The sequence below is a fragment of the Sabethes cyaneus genome, chromosome 1 (assembly GCF_943734655.1).
Source record: "Sabethes cyaneus chromosome 1, idSabCyanKW18_F2, whole genome shotgun sequence".
NCBI lineage: Eukaryota > Metazoa > Arthropoda > Insecta > Diptera > Culicidae > Sabethes > Sabethes cyaneus.
This window is the reverse complement of record NC_071353.1, coordinates 70,737,723-70,764,857: the sequence shown is the minus strand read 5'-3', so window position 1 is coordinate 70,764,857 and position 27,135 is coordinate 70,737,723. Positions and strand designations below refer to the sequence as shown.

The 27,135-nt window shown below is 44.1% G+C and overlaps 1 protein-coding gene across 3 annotated transcripts in view; it reads left to right on the top strand.

Moving 5' to 3' along the window:
- Positions 1–15,360: 15,360 nt before the first annotated feature.
- The window catches only part of LOC128732866 (cell growth regulator with RING finger domain protein 1-like), a 292,154-nt gene continuing 280,379 nt past the window's right edge, over positions 15,361–27,135 (top strand). For 2 of the 3 annotated variants that reach the window (XM_053826285.1, XM_053826282.1), the window contains exon 1: positions 15,457–15,715. In XM_053826285.1, the coding sequence (XP_053682260.1) occupies positions 15,609–15,715 (107 nt within the window). In that variant the 5' untranslated portion in view covers positions 15,457–15,608. Of the gene's footprint in view, positions 15,424–15,456; positions 15,716–27,135 lie in introns of those variants that run through there. The other variant, XM_053826284.1, reaches the window with a different exon arrangement.

The window sequence follows — 27,135 nt, the reverse complement described above, 5'->3', positions numbered from 1 at the left end:
CAAAATCAACGGGATCTACGTATGCAGCTGTTACGCACCCTCAAGATGGACCATGGAGCAGTTCCACCAGATGCTGGACGCGCTGACCAAAAAACTCATCGGGCGAAGGCCGATCACCGTGGCGAGAGACTTTAACGCATGGGCTGTGGAGTGGGGGAGCAAATGCACCAACGCCAGAGGATACAGTCTGTTAGAAGCCCTGGCTAAGATGGAAATTGCACTGTTCAACGAAGGTACCGTTAGCACCTTTCGTAAAGACGGCCACGAATCCATCATTGATGTCACTTTTGGCAGTCCATCCATGATGCCGAACATAAATTGGAGGGTCTGCGAAGGGTATACCCATAGCGATCACCAGGAGATTAAATTTAGTATCGGCCGACGAAATCCGGCGATAAGACAGAAAGCCAGAACCTACGAGCGGAAGTGGGAGACGACGGCCTTTGACAGGGATCTTTTCGTCGAGGCACTCCGGGTGGACAGTGGAAGATCGATCCTGAATGAGAACGAGTTGACAGATATATTGGTCAGGGCATGTGATGCTACCATGCCCAGAAAACAGGAACCGAGAAAAGAGCGGCGACCGGCTTATTGGTGGAATGCAGCAATTAGCAACCATCGTGCTAGTTGTCTCAGAGTCACAAGACGCGTCCAAATAGCCAGAACTGAAGCAGATCGGGAAGAACGTAGCGCTGCGTTTAGAGTGGCCAGGGCTGCATTGAAACGGGAGATAAAACAAAGTTAACGCAACTGCTTCAAGGAGCTGTGCCGAGAGATAGACGCCAACCCCTGGGGTGACGCGTACCGAATCGTTATGGCAAAAGTAAAAGGTCCTGTGACAATTAGGGAGTTGTGTCCGAATGAGCTGAAGGTTATCGTGGAGGGACTTTTTCCGACGCACGCCCCTACGATGTGGCCAACAATACCGTACGGTCCAGAAGAGAGGGCTACTGTGTTACCTGACTCACTGCGAATATGCGTTGTGTTCGCGGGATCGTGTTGGTTCGAAAGGTTTCGAAAAATATCGCCTTTGTATCGAAAATATCGTTAATTTTGATCACTAAAAATAACGTACTTAAACGTTATATTTCAAGTGCGAGTAGTACGCAATTATTGTATTGTGAAACTGAATTGTTATTTATGCAACTTTTTACAAATTAAATGCTATAACAAAAGCACAACTTATAAAAAATCGTTTGTTATCGATATTGCCTGTATATGCGTTATAAACGAATAAAACGTATGGTTACGTTTTATTTCAATAATACGCATATTCGCAGTGAGTCAGGTAAAACAGTAGCGCTGATGGTCTGCAAGTCTCAATCAAAGAAATAGTAGCAGTGGCAAGACAACTAAAAATGAAGAAGGCCCCTGGTCCTGAAGGGATTCCTAACGTGGCTCTTAAGGCAGCAATACAAGCGTTCCCGGATTTGTTCAGGACCGTGCTGCAGAAATGCTTAGAAGATGGTAGCTTCCCGGACCGATGTAAGATCCAGAAGCTAGTGTTGTTGCCGAAGCCAGGGAAGCCTGCGGGGGATCCAGCGTCATACAGGCCGATATGTCTACTGGATACATGCGGGAAACTCCTGGAGAGGATAATCCTGAATAGGCTTACGAGGTATACAGAAGGTGAACACGGTCTGTCAAACATGCAGTTTGGGTTCCGGAAAGGGAATTCCACGGTGGATGCAATTCGGACAGTGATCGAGCGAGCCGAGAAGTCGGGGGGGGGGGGATGCACAACGGTGTACTGTCTCTGAAGCTGCCTAGAGGCGCGGTGATTGTCGGCTTTGCAGATGACATCGTGCTATCGGTGACAGGCGAGTCACTGGAGGCGGTAGAAATGCTGGTGACAGAGGCGATTAGAACTATCGAGAACTGGATGCATGGTGCAAAGCTACAAATCGCCCACCATAAAACGGAGGTTCTGCTGGTTAGCAACTGTAAGGCTGTGCAACATGCAGTCGTCACCGTCGGAGAACACATTATTACTTCAACGCGCGCGGTCAAGCATCTGGGAGTAATGATAGACGACCGGTTGAACTTCAACTACCACGTCGACTACGCTTGCGAGAAGGCGGCGAAGGCTATCAATGCGATAGCCAGAATCATGCAGAATTGTTACGGGCCGAGTAGTAGTAAGCGGAGACTGCTGGCTAGTGTGCCATCATCGATACTGCGGTATGGAGGTCCAGTCTGGATCGCAGCACTACAATCGAAGCGGAATCGCGAGAAGCTGAATAGTACCTTCCGACTCATGGCTGTAAGAGTTGCCAGTGCATATAGAACAATATCGTCGGAGGCAGTATGTGTTATCCAGCGGGGTGCTATCCCTATCTTAACGAACGACGTTCGACAGTCGACTTAACAAAGGGCGCTATTGCAAGAAAAGCGCCCGTCTGACAGGTAAATTTGCTGCCAACCTTGTCGAGATGGTGCTGAGATGTTGGCAACAAAAACATGGCACCCATCGCAAGCCCCTGGTGTTATCGCTGGAATGATCGCCATCAGCATCATGCTCGTGGAAGATAACGGCTGCTACGGACGAAGAAACATCAGAGGAGCCCGGAAGCTGGCGAGAGAAGAGTCACTGAGCAAATGGCAGCAAGAGTGGGATAGGGCCGAGAATGGTAGATGGACGCACCGACTCATACCGGTTCTGTCAACCTGGTTGAACAGGAAACATGGAGACGTCGGGTTCCACTTGACGCAGTTTCGGGTCACGGTTGCTTCAGGCAATACCTGCACCGGTTCGGACACGCTGCGACCCCATTCTGCCCGAAATGCAGAGAGACGGTAGAAACACCACAGGGTTTTTGAATGTCCTCGATTTGCCGCGATACGAAGGGAGATGCCGCCCCTGACGGTGGAGAACATAGTAGGCGAAATGTGTCGGGAGGAGAGCGTGTGGAATGCCGTCACCGGCGTTGTAGCACAGATTATGTTGCAACTGCAACGACAGTGGAGAAACGACCAGCGAACTAGCGAAATCCCGATTAGCAAACAATCTTGACAGACGCATCGGTGGAGTGACGAGCGTGACGGAGCAAACCAAGCTTGGACAGAATCACTACGAGGGCGGCCGTGAGAGGATAGATGTTATTTTGGTCGCTATCCCTGGATCGGTTCGCATCTTGATAGATGAAGTGGTAGTGTGGTGGCGAACTCGACGGTGCAGTGCTGAGCCCAACAAGAAACCCTGCGAGGGTGGCCGTGAGGAGATCTTTGCGGTCGCCATCTTTGATACGTCGGTATACGTCTCGACAGGTGCAAGGAAAGTGGACGGTGAAGGAGAATGTAGTAGCAACAAGAATGGCAAAACCCTGCGAGGGTGAATGTGAAGGAGTGGACGTTATGACGGTCATCTCCGGATCGGGGTGCAGACACAGGCTCCCCCCGAAGTAATACTTAACGGTAGTTCCGGGGGGGTTAAGGTCAGACGCCCGTGAGGTTTTTAGTGGGTTAGAGTCTCACACTGTGCCACGTGATGTAGCAATATATCATTAGTGTGCCTGGCATTTTACGTGAGTTTCCTCCCGTAAAAAAAACACACACACACACACACACACACCCAAATGTGATTCAATATAAATATCGGTACATATTTCCCATTTTTCACTTTGATATACGTAAGAAAATGTTAGCTGGCAACTCAAAATGACTTTTTAATTTTCCGCTTTTTTCCCGGTTTTTTCGATATAATTTGTTTGATTTTCCCGGTTTTTTAATCGCGAAAGATAAGAAAAATATTTTTACTTTTATTTATTTTTCCCTGTTTTTAAGAATTTGTGCAAAGAAAACAATGTTCAATTTTTTTAAGATTTTTATCGAGCATTGCGAATTTTTTCTGTGAGAAATTTAGCTTTTTGCTTTCTAATACGTGTATCATTCAGGACGCCTCTCGTATTTTTTCGCTGCCGGCTGCCTTTTTTCGTTGTCTGCACATTTTCAAGTTTCAAATATCAGGAGACCAGCAGCGCCTATAGTTTGTTGTATTAATCGACTTAATTGAAGTAGCAGTCAAAAGTATGAAATACAATTAAGCGCCAGGGTCCAGGGATGGACTGCATTTCAGTCGAGATGCTGACTCACCTTTATCAGTGCCCATAGATGGCGTTTAGGCCAAGCAACTAAGTATTTTCTGAGTCGTTTGAGGACTCAGCTGCTATATCCAGTTCACCGAATCTTGATATCGGTAGGCAATCACGAGTAATCCACCATAGAGTGACTCAGGTACTTAGTATATGGAAAATGTTCCTCTTTTGCTTCAGTGCTCATAGATGGCGTTTAGGCCGAGCAACTAAGTATTTTCTGAGTCGCTTGAGGACTCAGCTACTAGACCCAATTCACCGAATCTTGATATCGGTAGGCAGTCACGAGTAATCCACCATAGAGTGACTCAAGTACTTAGTATATGGAAAATGTTCCTCTTTTGCTTCAGTGCTCATAGATGGCGTTTAGGCCGAGCAACTAAGTATTTTCTGAGTCGCTTGAGGTCTCAGCTACTAGACCCAATTCACCGAATCTTGATATCGGTAGGCAGTCACGAGTAATCCACCATAGAGTGACTCAAGTACTTAGTATATGGAAAATGTTCCTCTTTTGCTTCAGTGCTCATAGATGGCGTTTAGGCCGAGCAACTAAGTATTTTCTGAGTCGCTTGAGGACTCAGCTACTAGACCCAATTCACCGAATCTTGATATCGGTAGGCAGTCACGAGTAATCCACCATAGAGTGACTCAAGTACTTAGTATATGGAAAATGTTCCTCTTTTGCTTCAGTGCTCATAGATGGCGTTTAGGCCGAGCAACTAAGTATTTTCTGAGTCGCTTGAGGTCTCAGCTACTAGACCCAATTCACCGAATCTTGATATCGGTAGGCAGTCACGAGTAATCCACCATAGAGTGACTCAAGTACTTAGTATATGGAAAATGTTCCTCTTTTGCTTCAGTGCTCATAGATGGCATTTAGGCCGAGCAACTAAGTATTTTCTGAGTCGCTTGAGGACTCAGCTACTAGACCCAATTCACCGAATCTTGATATCGGTAGGCAGTCACGAGTAATCCACCATAGAGTGACTCAAGTACTTAGTATATGGAAAATGTTCCTCTTTTGCTTCAGTGCTCATAGATGGCGTTTAGGCCGAGCAACTAAGTATTTTCTGAGTCGCTTGAGGTCTCAGCTACTAGACCCAATTCACCGAATCTTGATATCGGTAGGCAGTCACGAGTAATCCACCATAGAGTGACTCAAGTACTTAGTATATGGAAAATGTTCCTCTTTTGCTTCAGTGCTCATAGATGGCGTTTAGGCCGAGTAACTAAGTATTTTCTGAGTCGCTTGAGGTCTCAGCTACTAGACCCAATTCACCGAATCTTGATATCGGTAGGCAGTCACGAGTAATCCACCATAGAGTGACTCAAGTACTTAGTATATGGAAAATGTTCCTCTTTTGCTTCAGTGCTCATAGATGGCGTTTAGGCCGAGCAACTAAGTATTTTCTGAGTCGCTTGAGGACTCAGCTACTAGACCCAATTCACCGAATCTTGATATCGGTAGGCAGTCACGAGTAATCCACCATAGAGTGACTCAAGTACTTAGTATATGGAAAATGTTCCTCTTTTGCTTCAGTGCTCATAGATGGCGTTTAGGCCGAGCAACTAAGTATTTTCTGAGTTGCTAGAGGACTCAGCTACTAGGCTCAATTCACCGAATCTTGATATCGGTAGGCAGTCACGAGTAATCCACCATAGAGTGACTCAAGTACTTAGTATATGGAAAATGTTCCTCTTTTGCTTCAGTGCTCATAGATGGCGTTTAGGCCGAGCAACTAAGTATTTTCTGAGTCGCTTGAGGACTCAGCTACTAGACCCAATTCACCGAATCTTGATATCGGTAGGCAGTCACGAGTAATCCACCATAGAGTGACTCAAGTACTTAGTATATGGAAAATGTTCCTCTTTTGCTTCAGTGCTCATAGATGGCGTTTAGGCCGAGCAACTAAGTATTTTCTGAGTCGCTTGAGGTCTCAGCTACTAGACCCAATTCACCGAATCTTGATATCGGTAGGCAGTCACGAGTAATCCACCATAGAGTGACTCAAGTACTTAGTATATGGAAAATGTTCCTCTTTTGCTTCAGTGCTCATAGATGGCGTTTAGGCCGAGCAACTAAGTATTTTCTGAGTCGCTTGAGGTCTCAGCTACTAGACCCAATTCACCGAATCTTGATATCGGTAGGCAGTCACGAGTAATCCACCATAGAGTGACTCAAGTACTTAGTATATGGAAAATGTTCCTCTTTTGCTTCAGTGCTCATAGATGGCATTTAGGCCGAGCAACTAAGTATTTTCTGAGTCGCTTGAGGACTCAGCTACTAGACCCAATTCACCGAATCTTGATATCGGTAGGCAGTCACGAGTAATCCACCATAGAGTGACTCAAGTACTTAGTATATGGAAAATGTTCCTCTTTTGCTTCAGTGCTCATAGATGGCGTTTAGGCCGAGCAACTAAGTATTTTCTGAGTCGCTTGAGGTCTCAGCTACTAGACCCAATTCACCGAATCTTGATATCGGTAGGCAGTCACGAGTAATCCACCATAGAGTGACTCAAGTACTTAGTATATGGAAAATGTTCCTCTTTTGCTTCAGTGCTCATAGATGGCATTTAGGCCGAGCAACTAAGTATTTTCTGAGTCGCTTGAGGACTCAGCTACTAGACCCAATTCACCGAATCTTGATATCGGTAGGCAGTCACGAGTAATCCACCATAGAGTGACTCAAGTACTTAGTATATGGAAAATGTTCCTCTTTTGCTTCAGTGCTCATAGATGGCGTTTAGGCCGAGCAACTAAGTATTTTCTGAGTCGCTTGAGGTCTCAGCTACTAGACCCAATTCACCGAATCTTGATATCGGTAGGCAGTCACGAGTAATCCACCATAGAGTGACTCAAGTACTTAGTATATGGAAAATGTTCCTCTTTTGCTTCAGTGCTCATAGATGGCATTTAGGCCGAGCAACTAAGTATTTTCTGAGTCGCTTGCGGTCTCAGCTACTAGACCCAATTCACCGAATCTTGATATCGGTAGGCAGTCACGAGTAATCCACCATAGAGTGACTCAAGTACTTAGTATATGGAAAATGTTCCTCTTTTGCTTCAGTGCTCATAGATGGCGTTTAGGCCGAGCAACTAAGTATTTTCTGAGTCGCTTGAGGTCTCAGCTACTAGACCCAATTCACCGAATCTTGATATCGGTAGGCAGTCACGAGTAATCCACCATAGAGTGACTCAAGTACTTAGTATATGGAAAATGTTCCTCTTTTGCTTCAGTGCTCATAGATGGCGTTTAGGCCGAGTAACTAAGTATTTTCTGAGTCGCTTGAGGTCTCAGCTACTAGACCCAATTCACCGAATCTTGATATCGGTAGGCAGTCACGAGTAATCCACCATAGAGTGACTCAAGTACTTAGTATATGGAAAATGTTCCTCTTTTGCTTCAGTGCTCATAGATGGCGTTTAGGCCGAGCAACTAAGTATTTTCTGAGTCGCCTGAGGTCTCAGCTACTAGACCCAATTCACCAAATCTTGATATCGGTAGGCAGTCACGAGTAATCCACCATAGAGTGACTCAAGTACTTAGTATATGGAAAATGTTCCTCTTTTGCTTCAGTGCTCATAGATGGCGTTTAGGCCGAGTAACTAAGTATTTTCTGAGTTGCTAGAGGACTCAGCTACTAGGCTCAATCCACCGAATCTTGATATCGGTAGGCAGTCACGAGTAATCCACCATAGAGTGACTCAAGTACTTAGTATATGGAAAATGTTCCTCTTTTGCTTCAGTGCTCATAGATGGCGTTTAGGCCGAGCAACTAAGTATTTTCTGAGTCGCTTGAGGTCTCAGCTACTAGACCCAATTCACCGAATCTTGATATCGGTAGGCAGTCACGAGTAATCCACCATAGAGTGACTCAAGTACTTAGTATATGGAAAATGTTCCTCTTTTGCTTCAGTGCTCATAGATGGCGTTTAGGCCGAGCAACTAAGTATTTTCTGAGTCGCTTGAGGTCTCAGCTACTAGACCCAATTCACCAAATCTTGATATCGGTAGGCAGTCACGAGTAATCCACCATAGAGTGACTCAAGTACTTAGTATATGGAAAATGTTCCTCTTTTGCTTCAGTGCTCATAGATGGCGTTTAGGCCGAGTAACTAAGTATTTTCTGAGTTGCTAGAGGACTCAGCTACTAGGCTCAATCCACCGAATCTTGATATCGGTAGGCAGTCACGAGTAATCCACCATAGAGTGACTCAAGTACTTAGTATATGGAAAATGTTCCTCTTTTGCTTCAGTGCTCATAGATGGCGTTTAGGCCGAGCAACTAAGTATTTTCTGAGTTGCTAGAGGACTCAGCTACTAGGCTCAATTCACCGAATCTTGATATCGGTAGGCAGTCACGAGTAATCCACCATAGAGTGACTCAAGTACTTAGTATATGGAAAATGTTCCTCTTTTGCTTCAGTGCTCATAGATGGCGTTTAGGCCGAGCAACTAAGTATTTTCTGAGTCGCTTGAGGTCTCAGCTACTAGACCCAATTCACCGAATCTTGATATCGGTAGGCAGTCACGAGTAATCCACCATAGAGTGACTCAAGTACTTAGTATATGGAAAATGTTCCTCTTTTGCTTCAGTGCTCATAGATGGCGTTTAGGCCGAGCAACTAAGTATTTTCTGAGTTGCTAGAGGACTCAGCTACTAGGCTCAATTCACCGAATCTTGATATCGGTAGGCAGTCACGAGTAATCCACCATAGAGTGACTCAAGTACTTAGTATATGGAAAATGTTCCTCTTTTGCTTCAGTGCTCATAGATGGCGTTTAGGCCGAGTAACTAAGTATTTTCTGAGTCGCTTGAGGTCTCAGCTACTAGACCCAATTCACCGAATCTTGATATCGGTAGGCAGTCACGAGTAATCCACCATAGAGTGACTCAAGTACTTAGTATATGGAAAATGTTCCTCTTTTGCTTCAGTGCTCATAGATGGCGTTTAGGCCGAGTAACTAAGTATTTTCTGAGTCGCTTGAGGTCTCAGCTACTAGACCCAATTCACCGAATCTTGATATCGGTAGGCAGTCACGAGTAATCCACCATAGAGTGACTCAAGTACTTAGTATATGGAAAATGTTCCTCTTTTGCTTCAGTGCTCATAGATGGCGTTTAGGCCGAGCAACTAAGTATTTTCTGAGCCGCTTGAGGACTCAGCTACTAGACCCAATTCACCGAATCTTGATATCGGTAGGCAGTCACGAGTAATCCACCATAGAGTGACTCAAGTACTTAGTATATGGAAAATGCTTCAGTGCTCATAGATGGCGTTTAGGCCGAGCAACTAAGTATTTTCTGAGTTGCTAGAGGACTCAGCTACTAGGCTCAATTCACCGAATCTTGATATCGGTAGGCAGTCACGAGTAATCCACCATAGAGTGACTCAAGTACTTAGTATATGGAAAATGTTCCTCTTTTGCTTCAGTGCTCATAGATGGCGTTTAGGCCGAGTAACTAAGTATTTTCTGAGTCGCTTGAGGTCTCAGCTACTAGACCCAATTCACCGAATCTTGATATCGGTAGGCAGTCACGAGTAATCCACCATAGAGTGACTCAAGTACTTAGTATATGGAAAATGTTCCTCTTTTGCTTCAGTGCTCATAGATGGCGTTTAGGCCGAGCAACTAAGTATTTTCTGAGTTGCTAGAGGACTCAGCTACTAGGCTCAATTCACCGAATCTTGATATCGGTAGGCAGTCACGAGTAATCCACCATAGAGTGACTCAAGTACTTAGTATATGGAAAATGTTCCTCTTTTGCTTCAGTGCTCATAGATGGCGTTTAGGCCGAGCAACTAAGTATTTTCTGAGTCGCTTGAGGTCTCAGCTACTAGACCCAATTCACCGAATCTTGATATCGGTAGGCAGTCACGAGTAATCCACCATAGAGTGACTCAAGTACTTAGTATATGGAAAATGTTCCTCTTTTGCTTCAGTGCTCATAGATGGCGTTTAGGCCGAGCAACTAAGTATTTTCTGAGTCGCTTGAGGTCTCAGCTACTAGACCCAATTCACCGAATCTTGATATCGGTAGGCAGTCACGAGTAATCCACCATAGAGTGACTCAAGTACTTAGTATATGGAAAATGTTCCTCTTTTGCTTCAGTGCTCATAGATGGCGTTTAGGCCGAGTAACTAAGTATTTTCTGAGTCGCTTGAGGTCTCAGCTACTAGACCCAATTCACCGAATCTTGATATCGGTAGGCAGTCACGAGTAATCCACCATAGAGTGACTCAAGTACTTAGTATATGGAAAATGCTTCAGTGCTCATAGATGGCGTTTAGGCCGAGCAACTAAGTATTTTCTGAGTTGCTAGAGGACTCAGCTACTAGGCTCAATTCACCGAATCTTGATATCGGTAGGCAGTCACGAGTAATCCACCATAGAGTGACTCAAGTACTTAGTATATGGAAAATGTTCCTCTTTTGCTTCAGTGCTCATAGATGGCGTTTAGGCCGAGTAACTAAGTATTTTCTGAGTTGCTAGAGGACTCAGCTACTAGGCTCAATCCACCGAATCTTGATATCGGTAGGCAGTCACGAGTAATCCACCATAGAGTGACTCAAGTACTTAGTATATGGAAAATGTTCCTCTTTTGCTTCAGTGCTCATAGATGGCGTTTAGGCCGAGCAACTAAGTATTTTCTGAGTTGCTAGAGGACTCAGCTACTAGGCTCAATTCACCGAATCTTGATATCGGTAGGCAGTCACGAGTAATCCACCATAGAGTGACTCAAGTACTTAGTATATGGAAAATGTTCCTCTTTTGCTTCAGTGCTCATAGATGGCGTTTAGGCCGAGCAACTAAGTATTTTCTGAGTCGCTTGAGGTCTCAGCTACTAGACCCAATTCACCGAATCTTGATATCGGTAGGCAGTCACGAGTAATCCACCATAGAGTGACTCAAGTACTTAGTATATGGAAAATGTTCCTCTTTTGCTTCAGTGCTCATAGATGGCGTTTAGGCCGAGCAACTAAGTATTTTCTGAGTTGCTAGAGGACTCAGCTACTAGGCTCAATTCACCGAATCTTGATATCGGTAGGCAGTCACGAGTAATCCACCATAGAGTGACTCAAGTACTTAGTATATGGAAAATGTTCCTCTTTTGCTTCAGTGCTCATAGATGGCGTTTAGGCCGAGCAACTAAGTATTTTCTGAGTCGCTTGAGGTCTCAGCTACTAGACCCAATTCACCGAATCTTGATATCGGTAGGCAGTCACGAGTAATCCACCATAGAGTGACTCAAGTACTTAGTATATGGAAAATGCTTCAGTGCTCATAGATGGCGTTTAGGCCGAGCAACTAAGTATTTTCTGAGTTGCTAGAGGACTCAGCTACTAGGCTCAATTCACCGAATCTTGATATCGGTAGGCAGTCACGAGTAATCCACCATAGAGTGACTCAAGTACTTAGTATATGGAAAATGTTCCTCTTTTGCTTCAGTGCTCATAGATGGCGTTTAGGCCGAGCAACTAAGTATTTTCTGAGTTGCTAGAGGACTCAGCTACTAGGCTCAATTCACCGAATCTTGATATCGGTAGGCAGTCACGAGTAATCCACCATAGAGTGACTCAAGTACTTAGTATATGGAAAATGTTCCTCTTTTGCTTCAGTGCTCATAGATGGCGTTTAGGCCGAGCAACTAAGTATTTTCTGAGTCGCTTGAGGTCTCAGCTACTAGACCCAATTCACCGAATCTTGATATCGGTAGGCAGTCACGAGTAATCCACCATAGAGTGACTCAAGTACTTAGTATATGGAAAATGTTCCTCTTTTGCTTCAGTGCTCATAGATGGCGTTTAGGCCGAGCAACTAAGTATTTTCTGAGTTGCTAGAGGACTCAGCTACTAGGCTCAATTCACCGAATCTTGATATCGGTAGGCAGTCACGAGTAATCCACCATAGAGTGACTCAAGTACTTAGTATATGGAAAATGTTCCTCTTTTGCTTCAGTGCTCATAGATGGCGTTTAGGCCGAGCAACTAAGTATTTTCTGAGTTGCTAGAGGACTCAGCTACTAGGCTCAATTCACCGAATCTTGATATCGGTAGGCAGTCACGAGTAATCCACCATAGAGTGACTCAAGTACTTAGTATATGGAAAATGTTCCTCTTTTGCTTCAGTGCTCATAGATGGCGTTTAGGCCGAGCAACTAAGTATTTTCTGAGTCGCTTGAGGTCTCAGCTACTAGACCCAATTCACCGAATCTTGATATCGGTAGGCAGTCACGAGTAATCCACCATAGAGTGACTCAAGTACTTAGTATATGGAAAATGCTTCAGTGCTCATAGATGGCGTTTAGGCCGAGCAACTAAGTATTTTCTGAGTTGCTAGAGGACTCAGCTACTAGGCTCAATTCACCGAATCTTGATATCGGTAGGCAGTCACGAGTAATCCACCATAGAGTGACTCAAGTACTTAGTATATGGAAAATGTTCCTCTTTTGCTTCAGTGCTCATAGATGGCGTTTAGGCCGAGCAACTAAGTATTTTCTGAGTCGCTTGAGGTCTCAGCTACTAGACCCAATTCACCGAATCTTGATATCGGTAGGCAGTCACGAGTAATCCACCATAGAGTGACTCAAGTACTTAGTATATGGAAAATGTTCCTCTTTTGCTTCAGTGCTCATAGATGGCGTTTAGGCCGAGCAACTAAGTATTTTCTGAGTTGCTAGAGGACTCAGCTACTAGGCTCAATTCACCGAATCTTGATATCGGTAGGCAGTCACGAGCAATCCACCATAGAGTGACTCAAGTACTTAGTATATGGAAAATGTTCCTCTTTTGCTTCAGTGCTCATAGATGGCGTTTAGGCCGAGCAACTAAGTATTTTCTGAGTTGCTAGAGGACTCAGCTACTAGGCTCAATTCACCGAATCTTGATATCGGTAGGCAGTCACGAGTAATCCACCATAGAGTGACTCAAGTACTTAGTATATGGAAAATGCTTCAGTGCTCATAGATGGCGTTTAGGCCGAGCAACTAAGTATTTTCTGAGTTGCTAGAGGACTCAGCTACTAGGCTCAATTCACCGAATCTTGATATCGGTAGGCAGTCACGAGTAATCCACCATAGAGTGACTCAAGTACTTAGTATATGGAAAATGTTCCTCTTTTGCTTCAGTGCTCATAGATGGCGTTTAGGCCGAGCAACTAAGTATTTTCTGAGTCGCTTGAGGTCTCAGCTACTAGACCCAATTCACCGAATCTTGATATCGGTAGGCAGTCACGAGTAATCCACCATAGAGTGACTCAAGTACTTAGTATATGGAAAATGTTCCTCTTTTGCTTCAGTGCTCATAGATGGCGTTTAGGCCGAGCAACTAAGTATTTTCTGAGTCGCTTGAGGTCTCAGCTACTAGACCCAATTCACCGAATCTTGATATCGGTAGGCAGTCACGAGTAATCCACCATAGAGTGACTCAAGTACTTAGTATATGGAAAATGCTTCAGTGCTCATAGATGGCGTTTAGGCCGAGCAACTAAGTATTTTCTGAGTTGCTAGAGGACTCAGCTACTAGGCTCAATTCACCGAATCTTGATATCGGTAGGCAGTCACGAGTAATCCACCATAGAGTGACTCAAGTACTTAGTATATGGAAAATGTTCCTCTTTTGCTTCAGTGCTCATAGATGGCGTTTAGGCCGAGCAACTAAGTATTTTCTGAGTTGCTAGAGGACTCAGCTACTAGGCTCAATTCACCGAATCTTGATATCGGTAGGCAGTCACGAGTAATCCACCATAGAGTGACTCAAGTACTTAGTATATGGAAAATGTTCCTCTTTTGCTTCAGTGCTCATAGATGGCGTTTAGGCCGAGCAACTAAGTATTTTCTGAGTCGCTTGAGGTCTCAGCTACTAGACCCAATTCACCGAATCTTGATATCGGTAGGCAGTCACGAGTAATCCACCATAGAGTGACTCAAGTACTTAGTATATGGAAAATGCTTCAGTGCTCATAGATGGCGTTTAGGCCGAGCAACTAAGTATTTTCTGAGTTGCTAGAGGACTCAGCTACTAGGCTCAATTCACCGAATCTTGATATCGGTAGGCAGTCACGAGTAATCCACCATAGAGTGACTCAAGTACTTAGTATATGGAAAATGTTCCTCTTTTGCTTCAGTGCTCATAGATGGCGTTTAGGCCGAGCAACTAAGTATTTTCTGAGTCGCTTGAGGTCTCAGCTACTAGACCCAATTCACCGAATCTTGATATCGGTACTCTGAAACAAAAACCATCGGGTATCGGGGTAACGCCGAAAGTAACGCATAGTAATTTTGACCAGAACACTGCTTAAGCTAAACAGAAATCTTTTCTGCAAAAATTCACTGGTTTGTCCTCTTAATTTTACCCTCTAATATGGTAACAATTACCATGTTTCTTGTTTTAGTGTAGGCAGTCACGAATAATCCACCATGTGCGACTTAAGTATCAAGAATATGGTGTCTTCAATATTTCCTCGAGTGCTTTTTTAGTTATTTAGAGCGTGTTGAGCCGAGAATCATAAAATTTTCTCATTTGTCTAGACTTTTAGGTGCTCCTAGCTAACTATTTCAGTTTAACTTTTCTCATGGCTAGGTTTTCCGAAATATATTTGCTTTCATATTAAGCGCACGTTGGTTGGATATCCCTAAAATGATTAATATAAGCTATTTGTACCTTACCTCATTTTAATTAGTTTTTATTTTATTGTTTATTTGATTTAGTTTATTGTCCTTTATTTTATAGTCCTTTAACATAATGCTTTGGGTCGACCAACTTAAATACTCTCTGATTTGCCTGGCTGGAGTCAAATAGGTATCCCTAAAATTGTACTCATAATATTATACATATAGGATAATGCTTTTGCAGCAATTCGTTTCTTACCTTATTTTTTTATTTAGTTAGTTTTTGATTTGATTTTTTTTTTGGTTTAGTAATCCACTGTCTGTACTGCAGTAAACATGAATATTTATTTTATTTTTAATTTTGGTGGGTGCCTTCACAACTTTAGTTCTAGTGCTAGCCATTTCAGGCGCTATCTTATATGTGTGCCGCTGTGCAAAAATTGTCAGTTTTGGTGGTTAATTCATGGTGGGTGAATTCACACTGCTATTATAAACGCGGATCTCGCCCACCATGTTTTACTGCCCTACAAAATGAAAGATTTCAAGTTTGAAATTGAAATCTTTCATTTCTTTCGGGTGAGAATCTTGGTGGGCGAGTTCACAGAAGTATATTTTTCTTCGCCGTCAGATTGTCAGATTTTTGCAACAAAAAACACAGAATTATATGTGGCATCCCTGCTTACATAGCGAATAGTTTTTTCGGTGTAGAGTGCAGGTTTGTTATTTGTTTTGTTTACGATTGTGACATTCGCTTATTAAATAATTATTAAGTAATTTTGTAAATTATCTTGAACTGTGTAAATAGTGCAGTCAATACAAAAAAATTGCAGTCACCGCTGCCGTGCAATGCCTAATTGTGAATAATACTCTGCGTAGATGAGAAGTGTAAAATAGGTGACGATGAATTCATTTGACTCAACATTGCTGTTATCAGCAGAGCTCTCTGATATCCTTCCTTTGGCTGCGTTTTTGGTTTGCGCTGGAACCATTGTTTTGTTTTTATTGAAGTAAGTACAGAATCAAAATTGCGTATGAATACCAGTATTGTACCCTCGGGTACATTTGTGCTTATTTCTGAGAATAGGTAACGTGAAACAATTTAAACTAAATATTGTCAATTGCAAGGAAAATTGTACCATCCAAAGTGCGACATCGCTCATAAAAGTGCTATTTTGCAGTAAATCGTTTCGGTATCTTCGGCGCATTTATTCCATTTATTGCTTGGAAGGTAACGAAAAAGTTCCCCGAAGATACCGAAACGATTTAATGTAAAGTGACCAGATTTTTTTTGGATGAATGCGGGACATATTGGTTGGCTTATTTGCTACATCGGTTCCGTAGTAAAGATGAGATCATTTAGAAATTGGGCCCTTCATTTTGGCGATAGCGGCGCTCCCAGTAGTTCCAGTATTTTTTCGCAGTTTAAAGGTACCGTGGTTTCGAGATATTCACCATGCAGGAGAAGAAATGAAAGTCATTGTGTACGGTCATCTGCAGAATCCAGCGTCGGGTCGGGAGCTGGCGGAACAGACGGATTATTCTAAAAGAGCTGTAGTGTGAGTAATTGAGGGGTGCTCTCAAGGGTGGCGGCAAGGCGCAGGCCAGACGTTGGAGTTGAACTCTTGATTATCAACTGCGGTTGAGGGACATTCGGAAAGTTAAGGCTGATCTCAGCATCACGGATTGTGCTTTGGCAAAAGAACTGAATTCGGACTGTATAGCAAATCCGTTTGGGAATGACTACAGGTATTACCGAGGAAGAACAACAGAAACCTCAAACAATAAACAAAGGCTACAATCCGGTCTCGTGAGCTGTGCGGCCAGGTGATGACGAAACGCGATGCATGTGTCTGACTCGATGATGAATAAGGCCGATTTCAGTCAAACCCACGGGTTAAATTCTTCATGCTCTGGCTCGCGGTAGGATTTTTAGCAGATTCGAGATTGGTTTTGGGGATGGGTTCATGATAAAAGGTCATGACTTGGCATGGGATCTGTTCCTTTGGCATCAGTGTGAAAACCAGTGTTTTGTGACAATTAAGATTTCGGAGATACACTAGGGTAGGTACCTTACCAGGCGAATTTTGCCCTTCATTAAGTCCCATGAAGCCTGTCGCAGTTTCAGCATGCATGCTACAATGGACACTGGACTTCAGTTCATCTCAAAAGAGTTAAGTGCACCAAATTATCCCCTGGTTCGTCCAGTTCTGCAATACTGAAGATGACAGCAAAAGCTGAAGATGAAGAGAACAGTCACCAGCGACATTGGTCAGATGAGGAATTCGAGGTGGGGGGGTGTGCACCGGCTGACGAACGGTGTCAGCAGCAGGTTTTTTCATGCAATTTTATGCGATTTCATGATTTCCTATGCATCATCCTTAAAAACTGTTAAAAAATTAATCAATGCGGGACACTTTCCGGGACGCTTTGTAATCCGGGACAAGCCATCCAAATCCGGGACAGTCCCGCATAATCCGGGATGTCTGGTCAGCCTAATTTAATGCAATATAGCACTTTTATGAGCGATATCGCACTTTGGATGGTACAATTTTCCTTGCAATTAACAATATAACACACATTTTAATAATGTATTTATAAAATTTTAATGGGAAATGAAAGTGCGTCAAACACTGTACCACAGACAGACAGACGAAATACTCGCATTAATTCTATCGCCAAATTAAATTCACTTATTTTTCAATGTTGCGTGTTTCTCAACATCGTCACACCGTAGCGCTCGAAGGTTTGCTTCGAGTATTCAATATAAAACCTATGAAAAACTGTACAAATGTAAAAACCCTTACTGAAAATAATATTCACGTTAAAGTTACGTGAAAAGTTATGAGATTATTGCGGATTTCTCCCCTCAATAGACTCAGTCAAATAATTTTGTCACACCAAAATATGCTCACACCAGTTTACAGTACGCTTTCGTTAGTTGAAACTCGAAATAAATAGCGTACTTAACTTTATCGATGATTAATAACAGACCTCATAGTCCCTCACAGAAAAATGAAAAAACATAAATTTATGCAGTTTTCACCTAAATCAGAACCTTCGTGCGGGAAGCTATATTTAGGTAAACGCTACTTACTTACTTACTTACTTAGGTGGCTTGCCGTCCTAAGACAAAGCCTGTTGAACAAAATTTCTCCATGTAACTCGGTTAAGGGCTACCGCTCTCCAATTCCTCGGACACCGAGTACTCTCCGCCAGATCTCGCTCCACCTGGTCTAACCATCTTGCTCGCTGCGCTCCTGGTCGTCTTGTTCCTACCGGATTTGAGGCAAACACCATCTTTGCAGGGTAGTTGTCCGGCATTCTTGCAACATGCCCTGCCCATCGCATCCGTCCAGCTTTAGCTACCTTCTGAATACTGGGTTCGCCATAGAGCTGTGCGAGTTCATGGTTCATCTTCCGCCTCCATACTCTGTTCTCCTGTACGCCGCCGAAGATCGTTCTTAGCACTCGTCGTTCGAAAACTCCGAGCACCCGCAGGTCCTCCTCGAGCATTGTCCATGTTTCATGCCCGTAGAGAACAACCGGTCTAATAAGCGTCTTGTACAGGTTGCACTTTGTACGGGGACTTAGTCTGCTCGACCGCAATTGCTTGTGGAGCCCATAGTAAGCACGACTTCCGCTGATAATACGCCTCCGAATCTCACGGCTGGTATCATTGTCCGCCGTTACCAGTGAGCCAAGGTAGACAAATTCATCGACTACCTCAAACTCATCGCCGTCGATCAATATACTACTGCCCAAGCGGTGTCGTTCGGCCTCGGTTCCGCTGGCCAGCATGTACTTTGTTTTAGACGTATTTACCTTTAACCCAATCTTTTCTGCTTCACGCTTTAGTCTGGTGTACTGTTCAGCCACCGCTACAGATGTTCTGCCGATAATATCCATGTCATCGGCAAAGCAGACGAATTGACTAGATTTGTTGAATATCGTGCCCCGCGTGTTGATATCCGCTCGGTTCATAACACCTTGTAGCGCTATGTTGAACAGCAGGCATGAAAGACCATCACCTTGACGAAGCCCTCTGTGTGATTCGAATGAACTTGACAATCCACCCGAAATCCGAACACAGCACTGTGTACCATCCAACGTAGATTTAATCAGTTTGATGAGCTTCCTGGGGAAGCTGTTCTCGTCCATGATTTTCCATAGCTCTTTCCGGTCGATGGTATAATATGCGGCTTTGAAGTCAACGAATAAATGATGCGTGGGAACTCTGTATTCACGGCCCTTTTGGAGGATTTGCCGCAGTGTAAATATTTGATCCGTTGTAGACCGACCTTCGACGAAGCCGGCTTGATAAGTTCCCACAAATCTATTCGCAATTGGTGATAGACGGCGGAAAATGATTTGGGACAGCACTTTATAAGCGGCATTGAGAACGGTGATCGCTCGATAGTTCTCACAGTCCAACTTGTCGCCCTTTTTGTAGATCGGGCAGATAACCCCATCTTTCCACTCCTCCGGTAGCTGTTCCGTATCCCAAATTCTAACAATTAGTCGGTGCAGACAAACGGCCAGCTTTTCTGGTCCCATTTTAATAAACTCCGCTCCGATGCCATCTTTTCCAGCTGATTTGTTGTTCTTTAGCTGCATGATGGCCTCCTTAACTTCGCCTATCGTTGGGGCTGGCACCTCTTCCCCGTTTGCTGCACCGTCGAAATCGCTTTCCCCGCCGCCATGGTTTTCCGACTGGGCGCCATTCAGGTGTTCGTCGAAGTGCTGCTTTTACCTATCCGTCACCTCACGATCGTCCGTCAGAATACTGCCAGTCTTATCCCGACACATTTCGGCTCGCGGCACAAAGCCTTTGCGGGATCCGTTCAGTTTCTGGTAGAACTTTCGCGTTTCCTGAGAACGATGCAGCCGCTCCAACTCTGCATATTCCTGCTCTTCCAGGGTGCGCTTTTCTCCCGAAAGATTTGGTTTCGCTGCATCTACTTCTGTTTGTGTCTTTCCACGTTCTGACGTGTGGCACTGCGCATCTTGGCCGCCCGCGCAGCGTTCTCCTCATCCATCACCCTCCTACATTCATCGTCAAACCAATCGTTCCGCTGATTCCGGGCCACATGCCCGATGGAGCTCTCCGCTACACTGCTGATGGCTGTTTTGATAGTGTTCCAACAGTCCTCGAGAGGGGCTTCGTCCAGCTCGTCCTCTTCCGGCAGCGCAGCTTCGAGTGAATGCGCGTAGTTTGCGGCGACGTCTGGCTGCTTCAGCCGCGCGAGATCTAACCGAGGCTGGCGTCGGTACCGAATGTTGGGCGCATCTTAACCATAACTAGGTAGTGGTCCGAGTCAACGTTAGCGCTTCGATAGGATCTGACGTCGATAATGTCTGAGAAGTGCCGACTGTCGATCAAAACGTGGTCGATCTGTGATTCTGTCCGATTTGGTGACCTCCAGGGGTACTTATGGTGGATTCTGTGCTGGAAAAAGGTACTACGTACGGCCATATTCTTGGAGGCGGCAAAGTCGATAAGTCTTAGGCCCATTTCATTGGTTCGCTGGTGTGCACTGAACCTTCCAATCACCGGTTTGTATTCCTCCTCCTGGCTGACCTGAGCATTGAAATCCCCGATGACGATCTTGATATCATGTTTTGGGCAGCGGTCGTATTCACTCTCCAACTGCGCGTAGAATTCATCCTTGTCGTCATCGGTACTTCTGAGGTGAGGGCTGTGCACGTTGATTATGCTTATGTTGAAGAATCCGCCCTTGATTCTCAACCTACACATTCGAGGATTGATTGGCCACCACCCAATCACCCGTTTCCGCATCTCGCCCGTCACTATGAAAGCTGTACCCAGCTCGTGTGTGTTGCCGCAGCTCTGGTAGATGGTATGTCCATCTCTGAACGTACGTACTGTTGAGCTCTTCCAGCACACCTCCTGCAGCGCTACGACGTCGAACTTGCGGCTCTTCAATACGTCGGAGAGCACTCGAGTGCTCCCTTGGAAGTTGAGAGATCGGCAGTTCCACGTCCCGAGTTTCCAATCCATAGTCCTTTTTCGTCGCGTGGGTCTATTCCGATTGTTCCAGTAAGAATATATTTGTTCTTCGTTCCGTGCTTTAGTGTTTTTGGTGGTAACGGCTCGCAAAGCCTGCTACACCAACTCCCTGTTTCGCCGGAGGGCCACGAAGCTCGAAAGAGCCCTCCTTTCCTGTCAGCATACCTTGGCTTCCACCGGGGTTGGTTACCCGATCACCAAAGTTGCTCGTATCCCGGCTGGTACCACGAGGCGGTAGGAATAGGAGTTGCTGAATAAGAGGCTATGGATCACTGTAGGGTCTATTTTATGCCTACACGTGCACAAGGCACCGACGGTACGCATTATTCAGCCGTTAACCAGCCTTAGGTAAACGCTGTTTACCTATTTTTACGTTCCAGCGTAGAAGCAAGGGAAGTCGTCATTAGGTAATTTTTACGAACTCATGGCAAATCTCATTTTGCATAGAAATTACTCAAATTCCGCAATTTTTTCTGGAATCAAAAAAGTAAAAAGATACTTATATCTGAATTTCTCAAAAAAAAAAAAATAGAAATACATCATAAATTCGTTTGTATAGGCCATTACAAATATTTAGTTACAAATATTACAAAGTTTTTGTCCTTCCTGTGTTTGGCCACTGAGGGGGGGGGGGAGGGGGGTGGCGAAAAAAACAAAGATTTTTTTAATCGAGCAAAAAAATATTGACTTGAGGTATTTTTACTTAAAGTCTAAACGTGAAAACCAAATCTATTGCCGTATTGCTAATCACCATGCAACAAGTTAACAACATTGCTAACGAAAACGGTCGCTTTCTCGATTTATACTTTGCTAGTGTGCAAGTTCAGGCTCCCGAAATAGCGATGGATCCTTCCCCTCTAGTTAAGGACGTTCCACATCATCCACCCTTGCTGGTTACTATCCGTCAACAAATACGTCTTGACGTGACTAGTGCACCACCGATCGTCTACTATGATTTCGTCCGTGCGGACTTCAGGGAAATCCAAAGAACCCTGACTAGCATCAATTGGGATGCAGTTTTGGACAAGGATGATGTTAATTCTGCCGCAATGACTTTCTCCAACATCCTGAACTACGCTATCGATCGACATGTCCCAAAAAGAACCATGCCCGCTCTGAAGCAGATACCCTGGGTAAACGCTATGTTACGACGTCTGAAATCCGAGAGAAAGACCGCTCTCAAGAAATTTTCAAAAGATCGAACGCTGCCACTCCGTAACCACTACTTGTCGATCAACACGCGTTACAAACGATTGAGTCGCTCCTGTTTCCGGAATTACCTGAGCAACATCGAACGTAGACTGAAAAGGAATCCCAAATCCTTTTGGAAGCACGTCAACGAACAGCGGAAGAACAACGGGCTTCCTTCGGTAATGTTCCTGAGTAGTAAAACTGCCAGTAACACAGAACAGATTTCCCAACTATTCGCGCGGAAATTCTCCAGCGTATTTACTGACGAAAGATTGACAAGAGAAGAAATTTCCGCAGCCATCCAGTGCGTCCCCGTACTTAGCAATTGCTTAACTCACCTTTCCATCGACGACGCGATGGTCATATCAGCCGCCGCGAAGCTAAAATCCTCTCGTTCTTCTGGACCGGATGGTATTCCGTCTGTTCTGCTGAAACAGTGTATCAACGCCTTGGCTGCTCCGATGAGCCACCTGCTCAGTTTATCAATCAGTACAGGTGTCTTCCCAACAATATGGAAAAAGGCATACATGTTTCCTGTTCATAAAAAGGGGAATAGGAGAAATGTGAATAACTATCGCGGCATCTCTGCACTAAACTCAATATCAAAACTGTTCGAGCTTGTTGCGTATGCACCTGTATTTGCATTCTTTAAGCAATATGTCGTAGACGATCAACACGGCTTTATGCCCCAGCGGTCCACGACAACCAATCATCTAACTCTTACGTCCGACGTGATAAAAAGTTTCGACGACCGGTCGCAGACGGACGTTATTTACACGGACCTTTCCGCTGCTTTCGACAAATTGAACCATCGAATCGCCATCGCCAAACTGGACAAACTCGGAATCGGAGGCTCGTTGCTACGATGGTTTAATTCCTACCTCTCCGATCGCCACCTAGAAGTTAGTATCGACGGGTTCACCTCCAGACCTTTCATTGCTAGTTCTGGAATTCCACAAGGTAGCCATCTCGGACCTTTGGTTTTCCTCATCTACTTCAACGATGTCAACTTCCTGCTTAAATGCCCGCGACTCTCTTTTGTCGACGATCTGAAGCTGTATGCTAAAGTCGATAGTCCGTCCGACGCCGCGTTCCTGCAAGAGCAGCTGCTGATTTTTGCAAAATGGTGCACAGACAACCGCATGCTGCTAAATTCCGACAAATGTGAAATAATTACATTCTCAAGGAAATTGAACCCTCTCGTTTTCGACTATATTCTATCAGACGTGCCTCTACGCCGCGAAAATTGTGTTAAGGACTTGGGAATACTGCTTGACTCTAAGCTCGACTTCAAACAGCACATCGCATATATTGTCGATAAGGCCTGCAGGAATCTGGGATTTATCATGCGGATCGCCAAGAACTTCAACGACATCTACTGCCTCAAAGCTCTCTACTGTGCTCTTGTCCGGTCCAACCTTGAGCACTGTGCTCCTGTGTGGAGTCCGTACTACCAAAATGGAGTTGACCGAATCGAGTCAGTGCAGCGCCGATTCATACGTTTTGCACTTCGAAGATTGCCCTGGAACGACCCCTTTCAGCTGCCCTGCTATGAACAACGCTGCAGACTCATCGATCTTGACCCGTTGAACACTCGTCGCGACGTGATCAGAGCAATGGCAGTCGCCGACATGCTGACCTCGAGAGTGGATTGCCCATGTCTACTCGCGAACCTCAACATATACGCCCAAAGTCGTGTTCTACGCAACGGTCCATTTCTGCGTGTACCGCATCGGCGAACCAACTATAGCACATTTAGCACAATCATCGGTCTGCAACGCCATTTCAATCGATTCATACATTGCTTCGACTTAAACGTCAGCCGCGAGGTACTGAAAACTCGTTTCCTGTCACTAGCACGTAGATTCTAGTTTAAGTGTATCAGTAGGGCCAGTAGGCCTGTTGATATTTTTTATACAAATAAACAAATAAACTATTCTTGCTTTTAATATATACGGTATTATTTTCCATGCGAAAATTGTAACCGGTGGTTCCTATTTATATGGTCTTGTGACTCCATCCCAAGAAATCACTTTTTCTTTGCCATAAAAACATCAATCCCAATACCCTAATTACGCCTCTGACCGGACTGACATTGATGTGAGAGTGACGAGTGGTTATCTCAGACATCGCTCTGCTTTGTACCGCAAGTCCCATTCACACTGAACAATCTTCATGAAGAGGGTGTGAACGCACTCCACCAAAGTACTTATAGTTAGCACTAGGGGGACATTGATTGGCAACGTCACCAACAGTTACGGAACCAAACGGATGTGGCCAGATCTGTCAAAATTCAACAGTTGGTTGAAGTGAGGCCCATCTAATAAAGTTTAGCTTATTAAACTTGGCATCTGGTGGATGCTTTCTTTCCGTTCTCGACTCCTGAGCAGAGCAGAAGTGCGCGTCTTGAAGTAGTGTAATTATAAATTAATTGTGTAATAAGTGTAGGGTAAATGTACTTAAAATTACTGTGTTCTTTTTTCTAGAGTTACTAGTAACAGTAGTTAAATTACTAGTCAAGTTACAACTAAAGATTAAGTATTCAAATGAAATTTATTAAGTGCTAGTGAGGACCAATACAACACGTTAAAAGGTGACTAGTCGTGGAATATTATAACCTAAAAATAGTGTACTTAAAGCTAATTCCTATTGTTTAACTTACGTCTATTGTATAGCTAAAATTGTTAGTTAAACGGAAACGAACAACACGTGTAAGCACTACGAGCAAAAATAAGAAGTACGAAAAAGGTAATTTATAAAAAAAATGTTAAAAGCTGGATAATTAAAATTGTCAAAAGAATGTTAAAATAAGCACATGTTAAAATTGTTACGTCACAAAAGCTAATAAAACCCGACAGGTCCACAAAGAGCCTTTTTCTTTACATCGGATCAAAATCTCCGACTTTTCTTCGTAGTAATCCAACAACCCCTGACTTTCTGCTAAATCTGGGACATACAGTCGGTTCGGAAGTGAATCCGCTTTTGGATATTTAATGACGCAGAAGGAGAACTTCCTGTAACCCGGTACTATCAACACGAATACTGGCTATCTGGTCAAGGCTTTCACAGGTGTACATTGGATAAAGTCACCCCAGCTACATCAACAACTTTCTCCCGGCCGTTTGCGGTTAACCGATTCGATCAATGAGGCATCGTGATTAGAATGTACGACCTCAACCTGTGAGCGATTAACCTCAACGAGGTAGGCTGCGTCGTGCTGGAACCTACCCGAGGATCTGCCGATGAGCGATTCCGGCAACATCAACGTTCTATCCCTCAGGAGGGATGTATGGTAATCAAAAACATGCCCGTGAGTGTATAGAGTTAAGTTCGCAAACATTAAATTAATGCCTACTCTAGATAGGACACGTAACGTTTCGTATATTTACCTTGCCGCAGATTTTACCTCCGCTACTCCGAACCCACAAAAGGGGTTGTTAATTCTCGCTGGTTTCGAGTCAGGCCGGAACAAAAGTGTTCGCGGCTTTTGAGTCCTCCCTTCTATTAGATTCCGTTCGGTGAAAGTAGCCACAGGGGATCGCGAGTGAATGTTCTAAAATTGTATAGGGATAGTTCCCCTCCCGTACCGTGAAGCTGTTCACTGCCGCTCACATATATGGTCAGCCGTGTGTCAGTATGCGTTAAAAAGACCCTGAGATTCTACCTCCTACGGAGCATAAAGCACCCGCAAGTAGGGGATACTGGGGTACGATACCCCGGAGCAATAAAATATACGAAAAAAGGCAAAAACGAAAGAAAAATTTTTCGGCCGATATTCGGAAATTCCGTTGTTCGAATTTTCATTTCTGTTTCGTGCTAGAGGCATTAATTCAACTCGTACACTCATTTTTCAAGTTTTTCAGGCTGTAGAACCCACAGACAATTGATTTTATGAAAAAAAAATTAACTCATATCCTACAAATTATTTTTTTGCTCCTCGATTTTTCAAGCCAATTTCCCAGGGGGGGGGGGGACAAAAACTTTAGAAAATATTTGCAATGGCCTTATTAGATGTTCGGTACAGATTATTAGTTCATTGGAAGTTCGCTACAGATGCGCTATATAAGTATTCTATGCGGATGTTCGCATCCGCGGATGCTTCTGTTGCATCTTGCGGTAGCGAAGATTGCAAAAATTAACAGCATTTATACATCTATTACTACTGATCCCAACGGATTTTGTCAGCTTCTGGACGGGAGTGGCCTGTGACAGAGGTTTGATACCGGCACTGTTTTTACTTGGCTCGTTAGAAACGTAACCACCGTCGATGAAAGGTTTGGAGTACATGCTGACGATGTTCTGCAATCGGACAGGTGCAGACGGCTTGCCGATGAACGGTTTGATGACTTGAATTTAACCTGCTGGCTGCTGGAGATTTGTTGTAGAACTCTTCAAGACACACTTTGCGGTTAACCCATTTCCTCCCAGCGTTGCGAAAACGCAACGCACTTTCATTCGTTTCTAGAGAAGGCCCGGTTAAAGATATCAACTTGGACCCTGAGAAACAAAGAAAGATTGGAAAAAAATCTAATCGACCTGTTTTTGCTCAAAGGTCAGATGTTACATGTAACATAATTACAGCTGTGACAAAACAACAGGTTTTGTAATTTTTCAGACACTTAAGGAAAAATGCTCATAAAACTTGATTTTACCTCTATTAACGCCTGACCTCTTAATCAGTGTTAGTAAGAATCGGTTGCCAAAAAAAAACTTTGTTTCATAATTTTGATTATTTTTGTAATTTTAAGATAGGTTTGAAGCTTTGCGTTGCGAAAACGCAACGCTAGGAAGTAGCGATATTCAAAATTTGCAACGGGAACGTTTGTTTTCGTTCGTTCGCTGCGGTGTTTCATTTGATGTCGTTGCTTTTTAGTAAGCAAATGAATGTAAATCTTATCTTTCGCTTATTTAAAATATCTCGGAAACATTATGAAAGTTTACATGACATAGAATTCGCAGCTTCAAACACTGATGGCTGATGAAGAAGCCGTTGTGATAAGAGCGTAATAAAATTGTTAAAGTACCTTTGCCTCCGGAATATCTGGAGGAATTGAGTAATGGCAACGACAGTTTCATGGACCCAAATTTAATGTTACAACCTTTCCGGAACGCGTTGGTAGGCATTTAATCATCTGCGATGACATGCATTTAGCTTTCAAACTGCATACTATGCGTCTAGTGCAAAGATGGTCTCCAATCCAAATGTTT